General features: G+C 41.7%; 1 protein-coding gene across 1 annotated transcript in view; it reads right to left on the bottom strand.

Annotated features, from left to right (window-relative positions):
* LOC126457748 (peroxidase-like) overlaps positions 1 to 12,094 on the bottom strand; it is a 289,734-nt gene that overhangs the window by 40,688 nt on the left and 236,952 nt on the right. The window contains exons 11-12 of the mRNA XM_050094300.1: positions 10,086 to 10,199; positions 4,991 to 5,123 (exon numbers count right to left, since the gene is read on the bottom strand). Of these exons, the coding sequence (XP_049950257.1) occupies positions 4,991 to 5,123; positions 10,086 to 10,199 (247 nt within the window). The remainder of the gene's footprint in view (positions 1 to 4,990; positions 5,124 to 10,085; positions 10,200 to 12,094) is intronic.

Below are 12,094 nucleotides of genomic sequence, written 5' to 3' on the forward strand. Positions count from 1 at the left end.
GACTGGGTGTTGTGTTGTCTTCATCATCATTTCATCCCCATCCGGTGCGCAGGTCGCCCAATGTGGCGTCGAATGTAATAAGACCTGCAACAAGGCGGCCGGACCTGCCCCGCAAGGCGCCTTCCGGCCAATGACACCAAACGCTCATTTCCATTACTGGATTCGTGATTTCCTGGCAGAAACGTCACAGTGCTTAGTAATCGATGGAAAAACTTCGAGTAAAACATAATTGATATCCAGTGTTCCCCAAGGAAGTGTTGTAGCTCTGCTGTTCTCAATCTACGTAAACGATTTAGGAGACAATCTGAGCAGCTTCTTAGATTGTTTGCAGATGATTCTGTTATTTACAGTTTGTATTGTGTTGTACTGTATTGAACCGGGAACCGGAGAGCCTTCGTCCCGCCGTAGCCCTCAGTGGTTTACAACCCCACAACAGGCCACAGCAGTCCACCCGCCCCACACCGAACAAAGGGTTATTGTGCGGTTAGAACAAGGAAACCCGAAATTCTGGAAAAGTTCGACAAAGTAGTATCCGTGTTGTAAATGATCAGTTTTCAGAGTTGCAAACGAATTTTTTTTTCCAAGGCAATGCTAAAATCCTATAGGACCAAAAGTACTGAGATCAATGGATATTAAGTATAGAAAGCACATTGGTTTTCACAAAATAAAATTGTTTACAATGTTTTTATTAAAGTTATCAATCCACCCTCGTACATAGAGTACAATGTCCCTTACTTAAAGAGTGCGACTGAACATGGTGGCGATAATTCCAAAGTATATATTTGTAAGTGGTGTAAGGTGATGAAGTTGTACCTCGCACATAGCAGGATACGGTGAAATGTTTTCAGATTAACAGTTTGTACTACAGTGAGCTGATAGACCTGGGAGACTGGACGTGTAAGAAAAGGTTATGTGACAAAGGAGCTTAACAGCCAGCTTAAAGATGCAATACTCGAAATTCTGTCAGCTTCAACCAGAACACAGTTGTATCAAGTAGCAGGCTTTCTACTTAACTAAATGCAAAGTAGCGTGTACTTCCTGCAGCCTTTCTGGAATGTGATAAGAATAACTGAATAAAGGAATTCAGCAGGACACGCAATCTGATAAATTTCACTGCGCGATTTTCGCACAGCTACTCTCGACGCTGGATCATTTCAATGGAGAAGGGCTGTGTGAGAACAAAATATTGTTTAGGGAGGTTGTATAGGACGCGTCCGTGATTAGTACTCGCAGACTGCAAGGTGAGGGTTGTAACATAAGCTCGTGTGATAAATACACAGAATAGTGTAGAGTACACGAATATAAATCAACATGTAGTATACAAGTGCTACAAATAATTTCTTAGATATGTATTGCTGTCAGTCGCGTTACATATTTTGTTTTAATTTAACATCCTGCTGCGCGTTTAAGCTTGTTTTGCTGATCAGGCGTTTTATGTTGCATACAAGAGATTACTGAAGTTACTGAAATAGTCTAAAATTATCAGATAATGTACGTTTAATTTATAATCTTGATGGAGTCTCGTCTTGTGAGAAAATTGGTTCGGAGCGAGGGAAAGGGGAGGCGAAAAAGTGACGTCCTATGGTGTCAGCTGTTGTTGTTATTATCGTTGTGACGTTGGGCTGATCTCATTGATTGTACAAGCCTGTATTGGACGCATGGAGGTATTGTGACATCAGTTGGTATGTTGCATTAATTATATAACCTTCCTTCTGTCAGTCAAGTGTTGTAGTTACGATTTCTACGTTCTAAGCTTCATTTGTCACTATTTACCGGCCAAACCACTACAAAATATTGCAGAACTGTATCGATCTATCACGAAATACGTGATAAATGAAACTCGGGACATCGTAAGTCATACCTCTGACATGCGGGGAGAATGTTAAATAATTTATGTAACATATTAGCTGATGCCAAAATATCTACGGGAATCCAGTATAGTGTGAGATATGTAAGTTAAGGTCCTTAGTCGCAGTGTATCACAGGTGAGCATATTCATTTGTATCGACAATGTAGGAAGTAACTGTTGAAGTGTCAACAATGCAGGAGTACAAGGGTGGCGATGCGTGCCAGCGTTAATTACAGTTTTCTTGTATGTACAGTTGTCTTGGCCTGACACGCTTTTGCTTTTAATGTTAGAACCACTCTGTCGAACGTCGTACACAAGTCATGTTACTCTTAAGAAATTATTCAGCGGCATATGATATTTGTGTCTCGAAAAATTACTAAAAGAAGCAAGTCAACGTCTATCGTGCTACTTCTGTTATTAATTAACTGATGAGTCCTCAGAACTGAAGTGATATACAGGATGTTGGGTGCTGAAAAAAATGTAATCCTGAGTTTGAGAGATAGTATTATGGACCAAAACGAGCCATAAATGTCCAGTAGACATGGGCCCTAAAATGCACACCTTAAGATTAATCTTCGCTACTGTGAAACACATGTTTTCTATTCAAGCTCCTTGTTATTACGGACAACCCACAGAACGTGAATAAACGCACGAGGACACATTCCTCTATTATTGTCCGTAAATAAAGAGAGTAGTGAACGTATGTTAGCATTACTGTAAATCGTATTCAGAGTTTTGGGTAGCTGCAGCGAATGCATTAGTTGCAATGAAACCAGTTAGTGTTTGGTAAGTATGTGAAATTCTTTAACATTGTACTTCTATCTTTGAAGTAACTACTGTAATGGAGGCCTAGTGTTCGGCATGGGAAATGCCGTAAAAACATTTCAGAAACCTATCACAACGCAGCCTGGTTCGATTAGAACAAATGAATGCGCTGCACTTGCCCGTGCCAGACTTCACGCAGGCCGAGTGCGCGGACCTCGTGCGGGCCATCGCTCACAATCAGCCTGTCTCGGCTTTGCTCGTTACTTTCCGGGAGTACACGGTACAGCGCCACACTTCATTTAGTATTGCTGTGTGACATTTTTCGATCGACACAACTCTCTTCACTTCGGCAGGATCGTGGTGTCAGCGCTGTTTACCCTTTTCTATTTGTTCGTGGTACGAAGGAAGTTCACATGTCTCGTGGCTGTTTGCACAAAACGAGACGTCTACCGATCTATCGTCACAAGTCTTTAAAATGATTGGGAGTGGCAAAAGAGAGGGGTAAGAACTCTCAATATAAATTTTGCAGTCGCATAAGCGATGCGTACTGCAAATTTGCTGTGAAACAACATTACAATACCATGAACCAATAAGATTTGGTTCACAAGGAAAGAGCAAAAAATTGCAATGATCGGTAGATGGAAGTCATTGTTCTGTACATCAATAAGCACTTTCTGCTAAATTTGCAGGACTGCAGCACATAAACAAATCGGTGGTGTGAACAGAAAAATTTATGAAGTCATTCGTATTATTCCACAGTCAGTTACAACGGGTTTTGATGAAACTGAAAAAATATGGAGATTTTTATGATACTGCAAAGTGCGTTGGTTAAGTCGAGGGCAATGCCTGGAACGATTTTTCAATTTAAAACATGCTATTGCTGAATTTATGAAGGAAAAAGGAGTGCAGGAACGAATCTTAAAACATGTGAAATGGATTGCAGATCTCACATTTTAAGTGGAATTGATTGCACACTGCCCACAGTAAGACGTTGCAAGCTGAGAAACAACTTATTTCTTATATGGTGGGGACGCATTCAAAAAGAAAATCTCGCCGTGGAAGGGACAACCAAGGCGTTAAGGAAAATGCGATATTGGAAGAGTCCATTCCAGCCTTGAAAGAATTACGAGGATAGTTTTCTAAGAGTTTTGAGGACGCTGGCAATATTACATCTGGTTTTGAGCTATTTTCTAGACGGTTTGAAAGCGCCCCTGTGCGTGTGTAGATTTAATTGATTGACCTGGCATGTCCTGATTTAATATGTTAAAACTGTTCAGGACGTCTATATTGCTTTACTCAGGTAGAATTTCCAAGTCTCCATAATGAGGTTGCAAAAGTGCTTCACCATTTCGATTACAAAACTAAATAAGTCACCGTTAAATGGCAACCTGAGTGCAAAAATCTGTGAAATTGTCCGTATGCTGATAGTCGGTGCCACATAAAAATTATCTTTTATCTTAAGTGCGCCAAAAATAATTTAATAATACTGAAAATTTGTTTTGTTTGTAATCTATGTTGTTGAGAAATGTGAAATATAAAACCAAGTTGTATGCAGTGCGACTCCACTGCCATTTAAATGCAGTGTGGTCGCTGTTGCTGCCTCTCCTCCCTCTTTGCGCTCAGGCAGCATGATGTGGCGATGGGGGAAGTGTGCACCAGACTGAGCGGTTTGCCACTCGTATCAGAGCATGGCTCTTGAGCCGAAATCTTGGCAACCCTTGGTCTACAGTAACAACACTAACAGATGTTAACTGCTTGCTGGATCTATGAACGATAGCAGAGGAATGTGTCTGGATTTGTTTACTGCATTATGTTGGGCGTCGGTAATGTTAAAGAATTTGCAGTAGAATAGCTGTCTCTCCCAATAGCGAAGATGGAAAGTGCTCATAGCTCTTGAAGTGTACATGTTACAGCCCATATTTGCCGTACATTTTTTCTTGTTTGGTTCATACTACCATTTCACAAAATACGGAATACCTTTTTAGCGCTCGTAATATTGTATTCTATGTATTTTGGAAGCTAAGGAGATGCTAACAACAGGCTTGCAAGACTACACTACGCATAATTTGTACGTTATCAAATGGGTAATTTTAGTCAGTTAAGTAACTTTTATTTTCTTAAGCAGGGAACATAAGACGTCCAATGATGAGAAAAACATGTTCGAAACACACGATAAAGCGTTCAACTGAAACAAAATGAATAATGAAAGTAGCAGCAGTACAACACAAATAATCTGTTTGTAAGAGTGACAGTAACTACATTCCGTCCCATAGCCACTGTTAAATAAAACGTTACGAATTAGGACTAGAAACGGTTTTAGGTATCCTAATCAATACAGTGGGAGGTGCAGCAGAGACAGAATGTGAGCGTGGTTACCGATGAACCTGTGGGCCTTGCTCCAGCGCTCGACGGCGGTGGGCAGCAGCGAGTGCGCGAACCGGAAGGCGGCGCCGGCGAACGCGTCGATCACGCCTGGGTTCACGTTCGGGTCGTAGCCGTCCCAGTAGCCCTGCAACACAATCACAGTGCAGTGAAAAAAAGAAAAGATAGAGGTAGAGCCCACATAGTCGAATCACATTGTTATGACATCTGGCGTCGTTGTTGCAACTGACACAGTGCCGTAGACAACTGTCCTCATAATTGAGAAGAGGAGGCTTCAAGGCGCCGTCCAAGCATCATGATTCCGATTTTCCATAGGCTCATTACATTTCAAAATTTACGTCATCGGGACGATTGACCTTCCTTCTTTGTTCCTTCTGATTGTAAGGATATGAAATGTATCGACACTTTAATCACGGGTGGTATTGTAAGAAACGTACACATAAAGATATCGAAAGAAAAGTATCGACATCTTGAGGTATCGATACTTATTTCTGAGAGAAAGACTTGATAATCTCTATCGGCTCAAATCACTCCACCTTTGTTTTTAAAAGCTATCAACAATAGAAAGAGACAGTCGAATCTTACAAGTTTTAAATACAATAAAACGAGCGTTAAATCAAATAATGTTTTTACTTTCCTTACAAATTACAAAATTTAAAAGTTTTGAGCTTTAAATATAGAATTAGGTTATATAAAAAAACCAGCTGAATAGTGTCCAAAAATAAATACATTAGATCATAGATAAACTTCCAAAATGGTTCAAATGGCTCCGAGCACTATGGGACTTAACTTCTGAGGTCATCAGTCCCCTAGAACTTAGAACTACTTAAACCTAACTAACCTAAGGACAGCACACACATCCATGCCCGAGGCAGGATTCGAACCCGCGACCGTAGCGGTCGCGCGGTTCCAGACTGTAGCGCCTAGAATCGCTCGTCCACTCCGGCCGGCCATAGATAAACTTCCCATCCTTACTCGTTACAGCACTTCTAAAACGACATTTTACCCAGTCGTTTCGCTGGTGAGCTGTTACGTGACTTTGACAACGCACCGCCTGGCTTTAAAAATAATCACCCAGAGAGCACTGATGTGGGTAGGAATGCCAGGTAGCCGTTGCTTAGCTTGGAGGAGTGTCATTTTTTAATAACGTAATTTTTGAACCCTGTTACCTCAAAACTGTACATTTAAAAAAAAATTGGCTTCTTTCTTCTGTCCTTGTCGTCTCGTATTTATACTAACAAATATGTGGTAAGTTCCTATGGGACCAAACTGCTGAGGTCATCGATCCGTATGTTTAAATGGCTCTAAGCACTATGGGACTTAACATCTGAGGTCAGCAAACCCCTAGACTTAGACCTACTTAAACCTAACTAACCTAAGGACATCACACACACCCACTCCCGAAGCAGGATTCGAACCTGCGGCCGTAGCAGCAGCGTGGTTCCGGACTGAAGCGCCTAGAACCGCTCGGCCACAGGGACCGGCCCGTAGGCTTACACAGTACTTAATCTAACTTAGCTAAGGACAACATACACACCCATGCCCGAGGGAGGATTCAGACCTCCGACGGAGGAAGCCACGCGAACCGTGACAAGGCGACTAAGACCTCGCGGCCACTAACAAATATGCACCGCTTTATTCACTCTCTTATTATGTTGATAAACAAATAATTTTATCTTGCTGTTTTGGTGAGGAGTTTTCCCAAAAGCTTTTTGATTTATGAAGTCTTTTCGGAAGACTTCAAACTTTTGGAACAGATTCCGCATCTCACTTCATTGTTATCCACTTTATTAAATTACTGCCAATTGCACTTCTGTTAGACGTCGTTGTGCCTGCTGATTCGGTAATTCTTGCACTTAAACTGTTTTAGACGAAAAATGGAATGAAAAACAAGTAAGTCGAACCGTGAAATAAAGGGGATTCCAGGTGAAGGAAACATCGTCAAGTATGGAGAAGCGTCGCCAATGTTTAGTACACAAACGTAGCTATACGTTTTCGATATTAAGAGCAAAATAGTACACAAAGTAAGAACTGTTACAGACTACTACGACATATGAACAAAAATCCAGAGGTTGGTGAATGTGGTGGACTGGGAGGGGTCGTAGAGGGTTGAGGAAGTTACTGTTTCCCACTAACCACAATGCATCGTCTCCTTCCCTCCCTCTGTAACCCGCCGCCCTTCCCTTCTTATCCTCTCATTCCCTACTCATCACATTCACCACCCCAGGATTTTTGTCCATATACGATAGTAGTCCATGCCAGTACTCATTGTGTACTTTATTGCCCTTTGTACCCATTTCCCTTTAATCATTGAGTATAATGTGATACGGGGGTCACACAGTGGAAGACTCTGCAGGAGAGACGCTCAGTAGCTCGGTACGGGCTTTTGTTAAAGTTTCGAGAACATACCTTCACCGAAGAGTCAAGCAGTATATTGCTCCCTCCTACGTATATCTCGCGAAGAGACCATGAGGATAAAATCAGAGAGATTAGAGCCCACACAGAAGCATACCGACAATCCTTCTTTCCACGAACAATACGAGACTGGAATAGAGGAGAGAACCGATAGAGGTACTCAGGGTACCCTCCGCCACACACCGTCAGGTGGCTTGCGGAGTATGGATGTAGATGTAGATGTAGAAATCGGTACGCCTAACGTAACGGTTAATTATCGCCGCCCGGTGTGGCCGTGCGGTTCTAGGCGTTCAGTCTAGAACCGCGTGACCGCTACGGTCGCAGGTTCGAATCCTGCCCCGTGCATGGATGTGTGTGGTGTCCTTAGGTTAGTTAGGTTTAATTAGTTCTAAGTTCTAGGCGACTGATGACCTCAGAAGTTAAGTCGCATAGTGCTCAGAGCCATTTGAACCATTTTGGTTAATTATCTATAGTCGAATTGCTTGCGGAGTGGCAACAGTCTCTCGAAAGTTGGCTACACTGCACTTTATCGGAAGGTTGAGTGCAATTGTGAGTTCTTGCGACAGTTGTTTTGAGAAGCTCGTATTGTTGAGTTGTTACGGAAATTGAGCAGTTTGCATTAGAACAGTGAATTGATGTTGTGGTGTGTTACATATAGACAGGCTCCACAAGGAGTATGGAGATACTTCAAGTTTCCTGGTAAGAAACACCGCACGACCAGGACTATTCTCAATTTGTACAAGGAATGGAGGGTTGTAGGATCTGTTCAGAATTCATCTAATAGGCGACCGACACTGAGGACTATGGACGGAAATCGCATGGATATTACGAGACGTCCCCTCGAGACGGTAAGGATATTATCGCAACAGATTGATGTATCTCGTACATTGTGTCGTCGTGTGCTGAAAGATATGAAATTAAAAGTCTGTCGCGTGAGTGTGACGCAAGAGCTGAAATTAGAAGAACAGGAAAAAAGAGTTCATTATGGTAACTGGCTGTTAGCATCTACTGCTAACGGTTATTCGGACCCCTTGCTTTACTTAATATCAGCTGAAGCCTGGTTTCATTTATCAGGTTGTGAAAACTCTCAGAATTGCAGATACTGGTCGCAGGACATCCCATAATTCCGCTTGAAGAGCCTCTCCACTAAGAGAAGATGGGGGTTTGGTGAGTGTTGTCCGGAATGCGCATTATTGGCCCCATGTTCTTCAATTACACGTTAAACAGTGCTAGATATCTAGAGAACTTTGACCCTTTCTGTGCACAGTTAACAGATGCAGAGAATCTGTATGCTATATTCCAACAAGATGGAGCATTCGCCAACACAGCTAACCAACGTCTGGCCCTCCTCAGCAACGTGTTCCCTGAAGTCAGACTTGTCAGCCGATGCCTCTGGCCCCCAAGGCCCCCAGGCTTAACCTCGTGTGAGTTTTATTTATGGGAAACACTAAAAAGCAAAGGGTATGCCGACTATCCTCAATAATAGACGATCTTAAACCGAACGTTGCTAGAGAAATCAACAACATCGCGTATGCAGAAACACAGCGTGTTGCCGGTAATGTCATCACACGAAGTCAGCGATGTCTGAATGCCCACTGCCACCACATCCAGCATCTGTTACAAACAGGTAACTGCATGTTTATTAATGTTACTATTATCTATTCTTTTTAGTTAGTTCATCGTTACTTTTATCTCGGACGTAAGGCGTACCGGTTTTATGTGGAACATCCTGTATGAGGTTTATTGGTACATACCTTCTTCGTGCATGTTTCATTACCAGTTTGTGTTTAGATATCTTAAATAATATCATTATGGATTGTGTAGTTCAATACGTTTAGGACAGTCAAATGTTGGTTTTACGGATTTATCTCCATATCTTTAGAGTCTAACCCACTTGGTACATCACTACATTATATTTATTGTTTTATACCTATGTAAAATTGAAGCATTCCAATTTCCTGTTTTTCGTAAAGATGCATAATCTTTAAATGTACTGCTAGAGGCTCTAGCTGATGTGTGGACTGTCTCTTCTGTCTTGAGTTATCTGACGATGGCCTAGAAAACTGAAAGCCGGTTCACAACAAAATATGAAATAGATGTTATTGTGGAACATCAAAACCGTGTATGTCAGTTTTTATATCCTCTGTTTACAAGGAAATTAGATTTCCACAGAAGAGTCCCCCATTCTCTACCACAGAACGGGTTTACGATACTTCGTCAGGGAGGAAACAGCGAAATCCTCTAGCTAGGAAATCTGATAACCATGTGACTAAAAAGGTCTGACAACGTTTGTTAGTTTACTACCACAAGCACCACGTAGTTCGCACCCCTGATTCACTACACTTGAATCCAGTAGGGCGACTGTAGGTTGAAATCGATCTTCGTATTTACTCTCAGTGCCTCTGCAACTCATCTTCCATGTTCTAAGCTAAATTGTGGGCATTATAGCTTTAGAAGTCTTTGATACGTCGTAGCATTTTATTAAGTCATACCCACTTAGTTGATTAGTTGTTGTTGGTGCTACATTGGGTGATAGCTCGAGCATGAGCCAACGGGCTTAATGTTTTGACTCGACTGCTGACACGTAACTCCCAAGACTAGAGAAAGAAAGAGAAAGAGAAAGGAAGAAGTGGTTATATTACAATTATAGAACAAAATAGTATCCTTCACAAACCTCTTTCTGCGAGAGAAGTCCGAATTTCTCCATGACCTCCTTGCCAAGGATGATGGGCAGGAATTCGTTGTATGTGATGTGCTGGATCTCAGCTATGACGATACGACGTGCTTCCTGGAACGATATGAAAGTAATGTTAATGGTAAACCCGAATGCGAGGTCAGGGATGCTCCCAAAGTTTCAGTGGAGTACTCTATTCACAAACGCCTGAGACAGTAACAAAACTTTTAAGTGTGTTTAAGTACCACACTCGCAGCCGATTTAGTATCTATAAGATCATAACACCGAATCAAGAAATTTTGTAATACTTATTTCTATGTAGCAACCTTGTACCTCTATAATTCAACGTGTGAAAACTATATTTGCAAAATAACAAAATGGTCTGATGTCCATAGGAAAATCAGTATTTCATTTTAAAAAAACCATAAACAACCTCTTTACACAAGTGCAAGACAACGAAAGGAATGTATTAAGCAAACAAATTTCACCTATATTTAATTAAAATTGCAATTGTTTCCCGAATTAACAGCCTTAAAATGAATACTACAGTTTTTGATATTTTATGAGTGCTGGTTTGAATTAAAGGCGGAAGAAATCGGTTTTCCCCGAAATCGCATACATTTAAAGCGGTCAAAATTCTGTTAACCATTCGTTTAAAAGTCTCATCGAATTTTCCTACTGAAGTGCCACGAGTTTAAACTGGATGCCACTGGGAATTTGACGCGAGGAAGCGCGAGGATTGCAGAGTGAATGTTGAGTTAATTCACGTGACCTAGGGTGAGTAGACCTGTGTGTTTCAGTGATCGACAGGGCTACGCTGGCGGGAGCTGTGCTCCTTGACCTGTGGGGCTCCCTTCTTGGGAGTACGCGAGTGCCAGCCACATTGGCCATTCAAGTTGGGGATTATGCTATACGGCCGGTAAGCTGTAACTGTTGTGGTTTTCTGTCTGAAGACTGGTTTGTTACATCTCTCCACGCTATTCTATCCTGAACAAGCCTCTTCATCTCCGAGTAACTACCTCTATTTACTTGTGTCAGAAGGAGTGAAGCTTCCACAAGTATAGCGAAGCCAGCCTTCCTAGGAAGGCAAACTGGTAAGACAAAGCTTCGCCTTTCAAATTGGGGATTATGCGATAAGGCCGATAAGCTGTAGCTGTTGTGGTTTTCAGTCCGAAAACTGGTTTGATACATCTCTCCACGCTATTCTATTCTGAGCAAGCCTCTTCATCTCCGAATAACTAATGCAACCCACATCCCTTTGAACCCGCTTTCCGCAATCGTCTCTTGACCTCCCTCTGCAAAGTTTTCCTCCACACATTTCCCTCCAACGCTAAAATGATGACGCCTTGATGCCTCATAATGTGTTCTATCAACCGATAGACAAGTTGTGCCACAAATTTCTTTTCTCCTCAGTTTTATTTAGTACCTCTTTAGTCCCGCCATCTAGCCATCTAATTTTCAATATACTTTTATAGCACCACATTTCAAAGCCTTCTGTTCATTTCTCGTCTGAACTGCTTATCGTCCGCGTTTCACTTCCGTTCAAGGCTACACCCCAGACAAATGCTTTCAGAAAAGATTTCCTAACAAATTTATATCCGATGTAAACAAATTTCTCTTTCCCAGAAACGTTTTTCTTGCCATGCCATTGGTTCTTTACGTTTTATGCCCTCTCTCCTTCGGCCATTAGTTTACAAGTAATCTATCAATGTAAAAATCATCATTCTTACAAACCTCAGAGCAAGCCTCGGGCAAAAACCGGAAACCATAGACACCGACCATCCAAGGAAAATGTTAAGAATTATGGATTAAAGACATACTCAATGTTACCACATGGAACGTTCAGGGTCTGAGGACAAGTAAGACCGATCAAAATACTCAAAGATTGTAATAAATATCAGTATAGCAGCTATTACGGAAAAATATCTTGAAAGGTACTAAATATCTAGAAGATTACTGTATGCTATAGAGTGGAGGAAGACCTGAGGAAATAGCTTGTAAGGAAGAGG

The sequence above is a fragment of the Schistocerca serialis genome, chromosome 1 (genome assembly GCF_023864345.2).
Source record: "Schistocerca serialis cubense isolate TAMUIC-IGC-003099 chromosome 1, iqSchSeri2.2, whole genome shotgun sequence".
NCBI lineage: Eukaryota > Metazoa > Arthropoda > Insecta > Orthoptera > Acrididae > Schistocerca > Schistocerca serialis.